Source organism: Tachyglossus aculeatus, chromosome 18 (genome assembly GCF_015852505.1).
Source record: "Tachyglossus aculeatus isolate mTacAcu1 chromosome 18, mTacAcu1.pri, whole genome shotgun sequence".
Classification (NCBI taxonomy): domain Eukaryota; kingdom Metazoa; phylum Chordata; class Mammalia; order Monotremata; family Tachyglossidae; genus Tachyglossus; species Tachyglossus aculeatus.
This window is the reverse complement of record NC_052083.1, coordinates 28,653,495-28,669,852: the sequence shown is the minus strand read 5'-3', so window position 1 is coordinate 28,669,852 and position 16,358 is coordinate 28,653,495. Positions and strand designations below refer to the sequence as shown.

At 42.4% G+C, this 16,358-nt stretch overlaps 1 protein-coding gene and 1 long non-coding RNA gene across 3 annotated transcripts; one reads left to right on the top strand and one right to left on the bottom strand.

The window, feature by feature from the left end:
• Positions 1 to 2,392: 2,392 nt before the first annotated feature.
• Positions 2,393 to 14,134, top strand: LOC119940310. Of its 2 annotated transcripts, XR_005454903.1 has the most exons (5): positions 2,393 to 2,499; positions 4,207 to 4,344; positions 5,857 to 6,018; positions 6,438 to 6,613; positions 14,046 to 14,134. It is a non-coding gene; the product is annotated as an uncharacterized LOC119940310 (long non-coding RNA). The 2 variants fall into 2 exon arrangements; XR_005454904.1 differs by lacking the exon at positions 6,438 to 6,613 and having other exon boundaries at positions 14,046 to 14,128.
• Positions 14,135 to 14,350: 216 nt separating this feature from the next.
• MPC1L (mitochondrial pyruvate carrier 1 like) lies at positions 14,351 to 14,909 on the bottom strand. The gene has a single exon (XM_038760606.1). It carries the CDS (start codon positions 14,829 to 14,831, stop codon positions 14,493 to 14,495), a length of 339 nt encoding a protein of 112 aa, XP_038616534.1. The 5' UTR covers positions 14,832 to 14,909; the 3' UTR covers positions 14,351 to 14,492.
• Positions 14,910 to 16,358: the final 1,449 nt, after the last annotated feature.

The window sequence follows — 16,358 nt, the reverse complement described above, 5'->3', positions numbered from 1 at the left end:
TCCCCTCTCCTCGCCTCGTTTTCCTTCCTTCCTTTCCTTCCCTTCTCCTCCTTTCCCTTCCCTCTTCTCTCCTCCTCTCCCTTCCCTTTCCCGTCGCAAGTAATGTGAAAGCGGAATGTGGAAAGGAAATGGGTGTTCTGAAATCTGGGAATTATCACCTGTCAGGCCCTGACAGAGCCTCCGGAGGCCGAGCTCGCTCAGGGCCCAGGGTGGTTCCCGGAGCTTCAGCTGAATGTCCAACCTTCCTGGCTTCTCGGGATCCGCAGACTTTTCCAAAGGTGAAGGCCAGCGGCATCAGGGTCCCTTCCAGACCCATTGCCCCCCTGCAGAATCCCTCGGCCCCGTTTAATAGCATTTGTGGCCATCCGCATAACTTCGTAATAATAATTGTGGTGTTTGTTAAGCGCTTACTCAGTGCCAGGCACTGTACTAAGCGCCGAGGTGGATACAGGCAAATCAGTGTGGACACAGTCCCTGTCCCGTATGAGGCTCACAGTCTTAATCCCCAATTTATAGTTGAGGTAACATACCCAGAGAAGTGAAGTGACTTCCCCAAGGTCACGCAGCAGACGAGTGGTGGAGCCGGGATTAGAATTTAATCAGCATGAAACTATGCATTTGGAATTGCCTTTTCTCTGACATTAAAGGAGCAAGTGATTATTTTCTTTTCAATTTTTACCCATTTCCCCTCGCCACGACCCCATCACACATACCCAGGCCCTAGTCTTGTTCCCATACTTTCCCCAACATCCCTCTTCACCCACATACACACCTCTTTTCCTTGAATAAAGCGAGTCCTTGGACCTTTCAGATGTTCCCAGTGGCTGAGCAGCGGGCGGAGGAGACTGTGGACTTTGTGTCAGCCTCTCAAATTGGCTTTTTTCTAAAAGCCAATTTGTGTGCTGTTTTTCTCAGCCCCTGTGATGGACACTGACAACTTGAAATCCTATTACCTTCCCTAAACAAACTGCTCTTCCACTCAGGCTCTTAATGTTTACCTGCAGCTAGGCAAAACCATTTTAAAAGACAGAGCTTTTGTTTTCTTTAGAGAAGCTGGCTGATCTAGTGGAAAGAGCATAGCCTTAGGAATCAGAGGACCTGAATTGTAATCCCCACCTCTGCCACTTACCTGCTGTGTGACCTTGGGCAAGTCACTTAACTTTGTGCCTCAGCTTGCTTTTCTGTTCAGTGGGGAATAAATATCTGTTCTCCTCTTAAACTGTGAGCCCCATGTGGGACAGGTACTATGTCCAACCTGGATTATAATAATAATAACGATGGTACTTTTTAAATATTTACTATGTGCCAAGCACTGTTCTACGCACTGGGTTAGATAGAAGGTTATCGGGTTGGACACAGTCCCGGACCCACATAGGGCTCACAGTCTTAATCCCCATTGTACAGATGAGGGAACTGATGCCCAAAGAAGTGACTTGCCCATGGTCACACAGCAGACATGTGGCTGAGTCAGGATTAAAATCCATGACCTTCTGACCCCTAGGCCCATGCTCTATCCACTAAGCCATGATTATCTTACCTCTATTTCCACACTCAGTACCATGCTTGGCATGTATCCCTGAACAAATACTACAGTTATCAATTAATATTGCCATTTTTGTACAGCTATCTTCTCTTCTCTACTGTGTGTAGAGCACTGTACTAAGTGCTTGGGCAAGTACAATATAATAGAATTGGTAGACACATTCCCTCCCCACATGGAGTTTACAGTCTTGGTGAGGAGACGTCCATTAAAATAAATAACTGCACGCAAGGGAAGTCTTACATTATTTAGCTTGTGATGTACTCTTAGAAATGGGATGTTTTATTCAGACCCTAGTCTCTCCACTAGCCCTGGCTGAGTAAATATATATTTTATAGTAAATTGTATTGTAGTAATCAATCAATCAATCATTTATTGAGCACTTACTATGTGCAGAGCACTGTACTAAGCACTTGGGAAGTACAAATTGGCAACATATAGAGACAGTCCCTACCCAACATTGGGCTCACAGTCTAGAAGGGGGAGACAGAGAAAAAAAAAAACAAAACCAAACATATTAACAAAATAAAATAAATAGATATGTACAAGTAAAATAAATAAATAGAGTAATAAATATGTACAAACATATATACATATATACAGGCGCTGTAGGGAAGGGAAGGAGGTAAGATGTGGGGATGGAGAGGGGGACGAGGGGGAGTAAATATATATATTTTTAATATGGTATTTAAGTGCTTACTATGTGCCAGACACTCCAGCTCTTAGAACAGTGCTCGGCACATAGTAAACGCTTAGCAAATACCATCATTATTGTTACTAAGTGCTGGCGTAGAGATAAGATAATGGGGCTTACATTCTCAATGCTCATTTTACAGATGAAGTAACTGAGGCTCAGACAAATTAAGTGACTCTCCCAAGATCACATAACAGTTGTGTGCTGAGTGGAAAACTGAGATTTTTGAATCATCACACCAACAGAAATGGAGATATCTACTAGGGTAAGTGCAAGCCGTGGCACTGGCCTTCTGACTCCTACGAACTGGCCAAGGTAATGCACTTTGGGAATTTTCTACATGTCACCCACCACTGAGCTCATCTCAGGGAATAAGAGGTGATTACAAAAGAAAGAGACCCAGGAGCCCATCATCAACAGGTTGCTCCCCAAACAATTGGGTTTTCCATCCCCAAAGCCCGATTTGGTGTGAGGCCATAGGCAGAAACTGGTCTTGCCCATCAATCAATCAGTAAGTCAATCAATCAATGGTGGTTATTGAGCGCTTTCTGTGTGCAGAGCACTGGACTAAGTATTTGGGTAAGTCCAATACAACAAAGTTGATAGAAGTGAGCCCTACCCGTAAAGAACTTGCAGTTTGCAGAGAAGCAGCGTGGCCTGATTGCAAGAGCACAGGCTTGGGAGTCAGAGGACGTGGGTTCTAATCCTGGCTCTGCCACTTGTCTGCTGTGTGACCTTGGGCAAGTGACAACTTCTCTGTGCCTGTTACCTCATCTGTAAAATGGGGATTAAGACTGTGAGCCCCACATGGGGCAGGGATCGTGTCCAACCCTATTTGCTTGAATCCATCCCAGCTGTTAGTACGGTGCCTGGCACATAGTAAGTGCTTAACAGATACCATTATTATTATCGTTATTATTTATTATATAGTTACTATGTGCAGACAAGCATACAGTCTAGAATGGGAGATAGGCATTATCGTAAATAAATTACAGATATCCAAGAGGGAACTTTCTTATCTATTTGCAGTTCTATCTGCTCTTATATTGTATTCTTCCAAGTGCTTAGTACAGTGCTGTGCACACAGTAAGTGCCCAATAAATATGATCAAGTTTTCAGACTATAGGATTAAATCTAACGGGTAGGAATGATCAATAGAGAGTTCACCTGTTGTTTCTTATCTCTGGGCTATGTCATTATTGTTTAGCTCTAGATATCATTTCTAGGATGCAGAATTAATGTATGTAGTGAGAATAGTGAAAGGGATGAAATGGAAGTCAAGGGAGAAATGTTTAAAGATATGGAGTGCTTAACACATGGAACGTGAGCTTGCCTTTTTGCACAAAATCATGGGCATTCATGTCTTCATGTTTTTATAGAGATTCCATCTATTTTTCTTAAAAAAAAAACAAGAAAAAATGAGAAATATTTTTATAGTAAGAAGAAGAGTGATTGTGGTATTTGTCAAGTGCTCATTGCCAAGCTAAGAGCTGGGGTAGAAGAAGATAATCAGGTTGGACACTGTCCCTGTCCCACAAAGGGCTCACAGTCTAAGAGGTTGAGAACAAGTATTAAATACCCATTTTACAGATGATGAAACTGAGGAACAGAGAAGTTAAGTGGCTTTTACTAGGTTACAAAGAAACCAAGTGAAGGAGCTGGGATTAGAACCCAGGTTCCTTGACTCCCAGACTTGAGTTCTTTCCACTAGGCTACACTGCTTCTCTTTAGCTATACTGAGGCAGGAGGAAAGAGTGGAAGGAAGGAATAGATTTATCCCAGGCTTGTAAAAATCCTAAAATCTGAAAAATGATTCCCCATAAATTATTGTATTGTAAAGCTCAGACCAAAATAGTGCTTTCTAATTCGTGATTCTCTTTATGTGATAAGAATACCTTTTCATTTTAAGTGAAGTCACATTAATTTCCTTTGCAAAATTAAACAACTTCTGTCATCTGATTGGGCTGTTCAGATCCCGAGAGAAGGTGAGAGAGGTGAGCATGGGAGTGAAAGAGAAATTTTCCTGAGAGAAATAGAAAAGGAACTAATAAAGGAGAAACTTCAAGAAATTTATCTTCAAGCAGAAGAACAAGAGATGTTGCCGGAAGAGGTAAAATCTAAAACTCAGCATCCTTAATATATGATTTTTTTTGTTTAATAAAAAATTCCAGGAAAGTAGAGTATCTCCAATTGTAATAAAGTCAGTTTCTTTTATGGGATGGAAACCTGTGTACTAATATTAATTATGCTGTAGTACAAGTAGGAATTTTTTTTATGCTTGGATTTTATGAACTGTGAAAAGTGGGAAATAATCTCATAGAAACAATTGTGCAGCACTGGGCTAGGAAGTTGGCAGTTTGAAGTTTCAAATAACATTTCAAATTTTACACAGTGGGAAACTGAGGTACAGTGAGGTCAAGTGCTTCCTTGCTAGATTCTCAAGTCATTGACTGGGCTATAGAATTTGATTTCCCATGCCCAATTAGGTAGCCCATAGCATTTCTAACATTTTCGTTTGAGGAAAAAGTTATGTAACAGTGGCTTATATTTCAGACCTAAGTAAAGAAATAAGACCATCTTATTCTCACTAACTACAACAGGAGCATTTAAAAAATTCATAGTACAGTAGGACCTTGAATAAGGTGAATTTATGAAGCAGTTTCAACAAAAGTGATTTCTTTGCCTGTACATTTCCAGAAACATTGAGCATTCTATGGCTCCCAGAGCCCTTCTGCTTTTGCTTTGTCCCTTGCTGTTTTGGCCCTAACACCCACCATCTCTCCCCCCACCAGGTTGAATTCACTGCCCTATATATTTCTTCTTTGGAACGGTGTTGGAACTTTTTTTCATATCTTGAAAATCCTGCCCTCTCTACAAACCGAGGGGAGAGCCAAGTGACTGGATCTGGGGTTGGGAAGTGGATGTGCTCAAAAAGAACATTTATTCCCCAGTGACCTAATTCAGTTAAATTCATTCATTCAATCGTATTTGAGTGCTTACTGTGTGCAGAGCATGTTCCAGATATTGCTGGCACTACAATTAAACACCAAAGTCATGCCTGTTGTCACTAAAATGTGACTATTCCGTGCATTGAGACCTTTACTGGATGTGGAATGGGGAGAGGAGGCAAAGATAAAGCCATTCAATCAGTGGTATTTATTGAATGCCTACTGTGTGCACCGTACTAAGTGCTGGGGAGAGTACTTACCACAGAGTTGGTAGACCCAATCCCTGCCCACAAGGATCTTAAAGTCTACAGTGGGAGGCAGACATTAAAATAGATTACTGAGAGGGGAAATAGTGGAGGATAAGGCTATTTACATAAGTACTATAGGGCTGATATTAGTATCAAAGTGCTTAAGGAGTAGCCAGTTTGCTTGGGAGTTCCATTTAGCCACATCAGGTAGGGGAAGGGAAGGAAAGTTTTATACCTTTTTTTTTTTCTTTTCCTTTCCAAGCCTACATCTGCCTGAATTGTCCACTGCTTTCACTTTAGAACTCATAGTAGGGAGGTAGGGATTTATGGACAGGAAACAAGCTAATGAGTTCATTTTTTCATTCTAATACAAGCGTGCTCCAGATACGACTGTTTCAATCCTGTGTTTTACGCTGTTTATTGCAGATATTAAGTAGTATACAGGGGACTTTTTGAAGGCAAACGAAGATCCTGAAACTTGTGTTCTAGAAGACTTGCAGAAGCTAGAAGCTGTGAAGGAGCAGTTGTATCCACAAGAGCCTTTAAAGGATTTGGGGAAAGTGATGTCTGAAGAAGAGGAAAATAAAGGTGAATTTAGGTGTCTTCCTTAAAATGAGAGACCAGTTATTTCCTCCCTATATTAGGCTATTTGGTCAGAGGAAGTACTTGGAATAAGAAATGACTTACTAAGGCTGGATCCTAACTAAGGTCCTCGTACATAAAAGGAATAAATACAAATTTATCAGAAACTGTTCCAGTTGAAGGTTGTACCATGCACTTTAAAATTTAAATTAAAAAAAATGGAGACACAGTAGAGACTAGGGATTGAAATTTAGCTAACTTATCATTTTAACTGTTATAAATGCGTTCTTAGAACCAATATACACTTTATAGGGATTGTATAAAGGTGATGTATTTTTCAACTAAGCCAGAAACTTCTTTAGTCTAGGAAGTTTCTGTAGGAGTTTTGCATTTTCTTTGAAAAAATGATTTTTTTTTTAATTTAGGTGGTCATTCATGAAAATGAAACGTGTTGTCTGAAGATGAACTTAATTACAATCTCAGAATATACCGGCACTTCTTTCAAAAGGGGAAAATCTTTGGCAATAAGCCATATCAAAAGTTTGGCACACTGGATAAGGATTTTCTGTGGTGTATTTTTTTTCTCTTTGTGAATATAAGGGTGGGTATCCTAAGAATTTTCATTTTTTTAAACTTAAAAAATTCTTGTGACATCATTTTCTACTTTTTTATGTAAAAATTGAGAAGTGTGTGTTTTAAAGTAAGTTTTTTGTTGTGGTATTTAAGCACTTCTTATGTGTCTAAGCAATGGGGTAGATGCAAGTTAATAAAGAAGTTGAACACAGTCCCTGTCCCGCATGAGGTTCTCAGTCTAAATAGAAGAGAGAACAGGTATTTAATCTCCATTCTACAGTTGAGGAAACTGAGGCACAGAAAAGTGATTTGCCCAAGATAACACAGCAAGCAGTTGGCAAAGCCAAGATTAGAATCCAGGTCCTCTGATTCCCAGGCCTGTGCTCTTTCCACTAGGACATACTGCTTCTCCTTTGACCAACCCTGAAAGATTCCTTTCTCAAGCTTTAGGGAAAATGAGAACATAGATAATTGGATTCCTGTATGTAAGAGTGTTTTTACTAAATGATTGGTAGCACCCTAAGAAATGCCACCAGAACCGTCATTATTATCACTGTTATTATTATGTTTTATTATTACCTCCTGCCCTGCAGTGATTAGCAGATGAACTGTATCTACAAGTATGGCAAATGCATATCATTACAGATAAAAGATTTAGTCATCTAAAAAGAGTGTGTGTGGTTGGCTTGATCTTAAATCTCCATATATCTAAATGAGCCCGCTGGCCTCTCTCAATCTTTTATATCTCACTGAGCTTTGTGCTTCTGATGGAGCTTTAATGGGAGTGCAAACGGATTTAGGATCCCCCCCCCCCCCCCCCCCCATTCTGATGAAAAAGTATCTTTCCCAGTTCCTCCCCCTATACCCTCACATAAGGCACCAGATCTGGGATTCTTGTTTCTTTCTGTGCCCAGATGAAGGCCTGGTTGTTGAATGGAGGAACTCCCCAGATTTAAAACCTTGTTTTCCTACTTTTTTGATTTTCCTTGCCTTTACCTCTGGGATTTGGAAACTGAGTTATGAATTATACAGCACGTTTCCTCTGAAGAGGTCTGGTGCTGTAAAGAGATCACTGAAGGGACACATTAGAGTTGTTCAATAACAGAGTTGAAAACAGGAAGCTGTTGAGGAGACCTGAAGGGGAAGAAATCAGCTGACCTTTTAGGAATGAAAGTAGAGGGTAGGGGAGAGCAACGAAGGGCAAATTCAAACTCTAAAGCAGACAAAACAAAGTCAGAATGGGTCCCTGAAAAGCACTGCTGCCAAAGTTCTGCATTCCCCAGGATGCTTCGTGTCAACTTTCAGAGCTGAGGTAAAGATGGATTATTGGGATATCTCCCCTCATCACCCATCCACCAGCCTTTCTCCGGTGTCGGGCCATAACAAGTTCTCCTCTACCTCCTTTTCTAGTAGCAGCCTCTGCGTTGTGAAATAAAGAGGGGGAAATAGTCATCAGAGTGCCTTTATTCAGGGAATGACAGTTATTTGGGAATTCACTTCTCCCACATTGGCAAGTGTGTTTTTAGACTCCCTAGGCTTTGAAAATTCTGTATGCCGCAAATGAACTTTAGGACACAGCAACAAAATGCTAGGGTATAACTCTTCCGTGTTTGTTAGCAGTAGTTACTTTGGAACAAAATACCAACTGTACCAATTCATAGCATTTAATAATGATTAAGTAGACATTGCAATTCAATTCAGGTAAATTTCCAGGATCTACTCTCCCCCTCACTGTTTTAGAGGTTGTGTAATGCCATTTGACCTGATTGATTTGCTTTCCTCTAGTGTTATTTTTGTCATATTGAACCCCAGTGGTCTGGTGACAAGTAGCTAGATTTGTCTCAGCTGGTTGTGTTGCATATTAGATTTAACATTGAGAGCACTGTGGTATATTAGAAAGTATTACAATCTGCTCTGTTCAGTATTCCTACTAATCCTTTGCCCTCTAAATTATAGATGAAGGCTGATAGGAAGATATCAACAGAAATGAAGCCCTTTTGCCAGTCTAATAGAAATCCACATCCTCTGAAGTTTTCCGATAGGCAATGACCTTTTAATGACATATGGCCCTCAAATAGCTTTTTCATGAAGCACACTGAATTTACAAAAAACATTCTGCAAGTGCACCAGCCAAGAAATATATTCATTTCTCGTAACGTTCAGTGACATTCAGTTGAGTGGGAAATGGTGCCGGTGATGAAATTTCATGTAACATGAAAATAATCTTGAGACATTGGAAAGATTCTCAAAATTTTGAAAAGGTCTGATGCTTTGTGGCATGGTCAGAGCTGGTGCTCTCTCACTCTACTCCTGTGCCAGGATACAGGCCTTTTTTTTGTTGTTACACTAATTTAAGTGCTTACTATGTGCCAGGCACTATACTATAGGGTTCTATAAAATCTCCATCTTGTAGATGAGGTAACTGAGGCACAGAGTATATAGTTTGCAGGCTTGCAGATTTTATTAAAGTTCATACGAGGGATTGTATATAAAAGACTGACCCACTCTATAAAAGACAAAGGCACTTGTAGTGCGGTGGGACATGGACTTGTATCTTGGAACCTCTTTTTTTATGTTGTAGGTGACCACCCAGCTAAGAATCCCTGTCGAGAAATAAGAACGTATGAGCACCCTACCAGCAGGACTAACTCCAATGAGGCTGAGTCCAATTATTTTAAATGGAGTAAAGATAATTTATTGCTTTAATTGTCACACTTATACAAATTACCTTCCCCACCTTCAAAACCTTATTGAAGGCATATCTTCTCCATGAAGTCTCCCCTAAGGCTTTATTTCCTCTTCTCCTACTCCCTTCTGTGTTGCTGATTTGCTCCCTTTAGTCACCCCTCCCTCAGCCCCACAGCACTTACATATCTGTAATTTATTCATTTTAATGTCTGTCTCCCCCCCACCCCCAGATTGTAAACTTGTGGGCAAGGAATGTATCTATCATATCTGTTGGATTGTACTATCCCAAGTGCTTAGTACAGTGCTCTGTGCACAGTAAGCCCTCAATAAATATCATTGATTGATTCGACACCCTGCAGGAGCAGAATGGCTAGGCAATCAGAAGGCTCCAGTGTTCCTTTGAGAGGTCTCCTTGCTTCAATCAAGAGTGCACATTAGCTCAAATTGCCTGTTTTGTGTGACCTTGGACAAATCACTTCACTTCTCTGGGCGTCAATTACCTCGTCTGTAAAGTGGGAATTAAGATTGTGAGCCCCGTGTGGGGCATGGACTGTGTCCAACCCGAATATCTTGGGCCTACCCCAGCACTATGTGCCTGGCACATAGTAAGCACTTAACAAATACCAGTTTTAAAACAAAACAAAAAAGGAATAATAGCCTCTGGGAGTCTGACAGAGAGAAGATCAAATAGACTTGAGGCCACGCTAGGCCTGCAGGAAGCTGACCCTGGGCAAAAGAATAGTCTTCAGAAAGAAGGTGACAATATTTGGGCTTTAATCCCAGGGAAGGAAGCTGGCCCAGAAAATTCAGCTTTTTTGGAGAATTGTCCTCATGCTTGATTGGACCAGGGTATAATAATGTTGGTATTTGTTAAACGCTTACTATGTGCCAAGCACTGTTTTAAGTGCTGGGATAGTTACAAGGTTATTAAGTTGTCCCACTTGGGGCTCACAGTCTTCATCCCCATTTTACAGATGAGGAAACTAAGGCACAGAGAAGTGAAGTGGCTTGCCCAGAGTCACACAGCTAAGTGCCCGAGTGGGATTAGAACCCATGACCTCTGACTCCCAAGCCCGGGCTCTTGAGGTCAAGGTGGAACTAGTTAGGTGCCAGAGTGATACCTTAGGTGAGTGGACAGGCAGCGAGAGCTAATTGTAAGAAATGACGGAAACCTAATACACGCTAAGAGAAACAAAAGAAGGGTTCAGCTTGATATGGACAGAGAAATGTCTGCTAATTCTGTTGTATTCTCCCCAAGTGCTTAGTACAGTGCTCTGCATATAGGGAGTGCTCAATAAATACCAGTGATTCATTTGTTTGAAATTTTGTTTCTGGAACTCAGGTCAGATGAGCACCAGGGATTCAACTCATTTGTGCAGGGGATTCTGACAACCTTGTGGCTCGTGAGAAAGGAGGCTGCACATACATCTTTTTTGGGAATTATTTTGAGCTCTGATGGGTGGCATGTTGAAAATCCAACAGAAAGGGTGTATATTTTGAGGAGAGGGGAAATGCATCTTTAACTAAAGATGCTTTCCCATCATCCAGTTAATAGATTAGCACCCTTTCTGTAATTCATCACAGGTATTTATTGAGAGCTGACTCTGTGCAGAGCACTGTACTAATCGCTTGGGAGAGGACAATATAATGTCCTTGCCCTCAAGGAGTTTATAATCTAGCGGAGGAGGTTACAACTAGCTCTAATGATGCTGTGGACCATTATTTAAAATGGAATAAAGATATATTATCACACGTTACTGCACTTGCAAAAAGACTATGCATAAATATTTGAATCCATAAAACAAATATGAAAAGCAGAAATTCCTTTGGGACCCTTTAGAAAGCCAAGAAATGGGTGACAAAGGTTCACATACCTAAATCTGGGAGATATTCCCCTCAATAGCTGAACTTGATATTGATAAACAGTTTTGTCCTTCATTGTCTTTATTTCAGCATTTTACTAAATTGTAATGAATTTTTTCTTGACAACATATGTAACCAAGACTGCCTATTTTTAACCTAGAATCTCATCTCAGGTATGGCATCCATATATATTTTTATTCAGGGACTGTTTTCCCATAGATTTAAATGTAGTTTGTGGTAGCCTTTGATGCATATGGCAGTCTCTGGTGAGAGCTGTGTGTTTTCAAAATCACAAGTTCTATTGAAAGTTGGCTAGGGAATTGCAGAGAAGGAAATGAGAAATATTAATGTCTGTCTCCCCCTCTAAACTGTAAAGTCATGTGGGCAGGGAATGTGGCTGTTACATTGTTATATTGTGTTCTCTCCCAAGTGCTTAGTTTAGTGCTCTGCATTCAGTGAGCACTGACTGACAGGAAACTACATTTCCCAGGAAGTAAAGGGACTGATTCACAAACTTTTGGCACCAGAATGTCGAGGTGGTCCTGGTTGCAGCAAACTCCCTAGAGTTCTCTTGGGGCTGTGACAAATTTTTTCTTTTCTCTCCTGGTGCTGGTGGAGTGAGGATTTCTTCCTCTTTGCAAACATTATCTTTCTGCCCCTCCTTCTTAGCCAAAAATGTGCATATAGGGGTTAAACCTTTTATCTTCTTATTGCTCATGCCTTCTGCCTGAAAGATCCTTTCCTTTTTCCCCCTTAGCTTCACCAATAGAGAGAGGCTGGTCAGGTGCAGGCAGAAAATTTGTCAGGCCAAAAAGGAATTGGAAGAAAGCCTTGAAAGTGATGCCAGAGTTAATAGTAAAGGGGGCTTCAAATAGATCAAAAGCAGAAAACTGGCTAGAGAATCACTGGGAACACCTGACAATTGTGTGCTCGGAAAGGGAAAGATGACAGAAGATCAATGAATTCTCTTTATGGAAGGTGCTAGATTCCCTGTGTCTGAATTGCCTGTTTGTTCATTCATTCAATCGTATTTATTGAGCACTTACTGTGTGCAGAGCAGTGTACTAAGCGCTTGGAAAGTACATTTTGGCAACAGAGACGGTCCCTACCCAACAATGGGGCTCACAGTCTACCAATAAACTAGAGGAACTAGATCAACTTATGGTGACCCTGCAGGATCTTGTATACCACACTGACCCACTAAAACTAAAAAAAAACCCAACAAATCACCAGAACAAGATAGCATCCACCTAAGAGTTTTGAAGGAACTGCATGTGACGTTGCAGAACTCCTGGTATGAATGTATAGTGTATCATCAAGAAAGCTGCAGTAATGAAGGACTGGCAGATTAATACAATCCCCACCTTGGATTGTGTTCACCTGATCCTGGGAATGCCCAATGGATCTCGTTCCTAACATCTTATGTGGGACTAAATTAGTCCTCTCCTGCAGGTTCTCCTAGGGATCTTTTCTAAAACATGGAACCTACCCTAGGTTCAGCCTTGACCCCCAAAAATGCTACTACTGGGTTACTCTAAGGTTACATGCTCATTGTTTCCCTGGCTCTTGGGGTTACGGGGCATGTGTGAAAGATATTTGCATGGCCAGGACTGCCACCTGGAAGTAATCTGGGGCTTTTACCTCCCCCATTGAGCCTGTCGGCTGTGAATCTGCAGCTTGTGCAGCGTTCTCAGCCCAACCTGGGAGAGGAGTAACAGGAGAGAGGCAGAGACGAAAGACATATTCGGTGCCTGTGGAAGCAGAAAGTAAGAAGGTCCATCCAGGAAAGCAGAGCCCGTTGTTGGGTAGAGACTGTCTCTATATGTTGCTGACTTGTACTTCCAAGTACAGTGCTCTGCACACAGTAAGTGCTCAATAAATATGACTGGAATGAATACGGTTACTTTTAGCACACTCTTTCCCTAAAGCTTTTTTTTAATACTCAGGTGCAGGGAGGTCAACATCTCTATATTATTAACCTTTCTCTCCCCTATTGAGGGTTGAGAGGGTTAGGAATATTTCTGCTAATGACTGTACCCAGTCCCAGAATTGGAGCGAATCGTAACAGATCAAGCTTCCTGTTTCCAGACTGATGGCATCTGAATCATCTAAAACAGATGGCTGTCTATTCTATTCTTAAAAGATCTTATAAGGGAGGCAGTCTGTTCCAGTTTAATTGTCCTTACTACGAGGAAGCTCTATTTTTCACCTAACTTACATTTCTTGGAGATAATAATAGTGATGGTATTTGTTAAGCGCTCTGTGCAAAGCACCGTTCTAAGCGCCGGGGAGGTTACAAGGTGATCAGGTTGTCCCATGTGGGGCTCAGTCTTCATCCCCATTTTACAGATAAGGTAACTGAAACACAGAGAAGTTAAGTAACTTGACCAAAGTCACACAGCTGACAGTTAATAATAATGTTGGTATTTGTTATCAATCATTTATTGAGTGCTTACTGTGTGCAGAGCACTGTACTAAGTGCTTGGGAAGTACAAGTTGGCAAAGCCCGTGCTCTTTCCCACCGCTTCTCCATGGTGGTGGTGAGCAGCTAACCAGAACACCCCCAGGGCATCTGAAGATAATAAAATCAACGAGATAAAATTGGACATTTCAAAGGTGGTTTTTTAAAAAAAATCATCTACAGTGAGGTCTAAGATTACCAAAGGCCCCTGTCCTTTTCAGAGATTTTAAGCCTGTGCTCTTTCCCACTGCTTCTCCATGGTGGTGGTGAACAGCTAACCAGAACACCCCCGTGGCATCTGAAGATAATAAAATCAGCAGGAGATAAAATTGGACATTTCAAAGGTGGTTTTTTTAAAAAAAGCATCTACAGTGAGGTCTAAGATTACCAAAGGCCCCTGTCCTTTTCAGAGATTTTAAGCCTGTGCTCTTTCCCACTGCTTCTCCAGGGTGGTGGTGAACAGCTAACCAGAACACCCCCATGGCATCCGAAGATGATAAAATCAGCAGGAGATAAAATTGGACATTTCAAAGGTGGGTTTTTTTTTAAATCATCTACAGTTAGGTCTAAGATTACCAAAGGCCCCTGTCCTTTTCAGAGATTTTAAGCCTGTGCTCTTAATAATATTATTAATTATTATATTAATTATAATATATTATATTATAATATATAATTATTATATTATATTGTGTTATAATTAATTATATTATATTAATAATATTATTAATTAATAATAAAATTTTGAAAAATGGGTTGAAAGAGGATTTTGTTTTTTAATGAAAAAGGAACTGTTCAAGGATCGCAGGGCGGTTGGGGTGTTCTTGGCCGGTGTACCCCAAAATGTGCCAGGGCCCATCAGGTGGCAAGCCAGTTTGGCATTCTGCGGCCTGGTCCTTTAGGTCCCGCCGGCGGAGCGGGCCTGCTGCCTCCTGTAGTCGAGAAGCCGCCCTCCCTGGATGGCCTGGGCGACCACGTTGGCAGAGTGGCAGCCAAACAGTAGCCAGTTGCGAGGCTGGACCATGTAGGCGAACCTCATGAAGGCCAGGGAGTAGAAGAAGAGCGCCGTGGTCATGCGGCCGCTGATGATTTCGGGCGACTTCTTCATGTCGTTGAAGGCGGCGATGGGGAGCCCCCAGTTGAAGACGGGCCCCCAGAAGTGGGTGCTCATCAGGTAGCTCCGAAAATCGTCGCTCAGGACGTAGCGCAGCAGTTTTTGGGGCAGGGCCGGGGCCATGGTGGCGACGACGCCTCAGCCAAGAGCACGAGGCAAGGCTGAGGCGCGAGAGCGCAGGCGCGCGACGGTTGGGCGCGCGGCACAAGTGGACGGAAGAGCGCAGGCGCGCCGCTCGAGGCACACAGCTGAAGGGATAGGCCCTCGTGGAACGGGTCGGCGCATGCGCTGTGGCGGTCGGGCGCCGTCATCCTCAACCCCGCCTCGCCCGCGTGCTTAGCGCAGAAGGCGTAGTAGTCATAGTAGTTGCGGAGCGTCCGCTGGGCGTTTTGCGCTGTACTAAGCGCCTGGGAAGCCCCGAATGATAATAATAATAATAATAATAATAATAATGGAATTTGTTGAGATTTTACTAGGTGCCAAGCACTGTTCTTTTAAACTGTGAGCCCACTGTTGGGTAGGGACTGTGTATGTTGCCAAGTTGTACTTCCCAAGCGCTTAGTACAGTGCTCTGCACATAGTAAGCGCTCAGCAAATACGATTGATGATGATGTTCTAAGCGCTGGAGAAAGGACGACACCTCGTCTGCCCACAAGAAGCTTTCACTCTGAAGGAAGGCAGACGTGAAAATATTCGCAGGTGCTCATGTTGGGTCTGATGGGGGTGGGGCCTGCTGGGGGGTTTGCGTGGCTTGGGGAGCTCGGAGCCAGTCGGGAGGGCTCCCTGGAGGAGGTGGGGTTTTAGGGGGGATTTGAATGTGGGGGAGCGTTGTGGTCTGAATCAATCAGTCGTATTTATTGAGCGCTTCCTGTGTGCAGAGCACCGTACTAAGCGCTTGGGAAGTCCAAGTTGGCAACGTATAGAGACGGTCCCTACCCAACAGTGGGCTCACAGTCTAGAAGGGGGAGACAGACAACAAAACATATGAACAAAATAAAATAAATAGAATAAATATGTACAAATAAAATAAGTAGAGTAATATAGACATACAAACATTCATCCAATCGTATTTATTGAGCGCTTACCGTGTGCAGAGCACTGGACTAAGCGCTTTGGAAGTCCAAGTTGGCGACAGCTAGAGACGGTCCCTACCCAACAGTGGGCTCACAGTCTAGAAGGGGGAGACGGACAACGAAACAAAACATATTAACAAAATAAAATAAATAGAATAAATATGTACAAATAAAATAAATAGAGTATACGTACAAACATAGTCACACATTCAATCGTATTTATGGAGCGCTTATTGTGTGCAGAGCACACTGTACTAAGCGCTTGGGAAGCACAAGCTGGCAACATGTGGAGACGGTCCCTACCCGACAGTGGGCTCACAGTCTAGAAGAAGTACAGTGAAGCAGCGTGGCTCACTGGAAAGAGCCCGGGCCCAGCCCGAGTCAGAGGTCATGGGTTCAAATCCTGGCTCCGCCACTTGTCAGCTGTGTGACCTTGGGCAAGTCACTTCACCTCTCTGGGCCCCGGTTCCCTCATGGGGATTGAGACTATGAGCCCCGACTGGGACAGGGTCTGAAGAATAATAATGGTATTTTTTAAGCGCTTACTATGCAACAAGCACTTTTCTAAGCACTGGGG

What these genes read in the sequence shown, in the direction of transcription:
- MPC1L (XM_038760606.1), bottom strand. Translation starts at nt 14,831, where the DNA reads ATGGCCCCGGCCCTGCCCCAAAAACTGCTGCGCTACGTCCTGAGCGAC.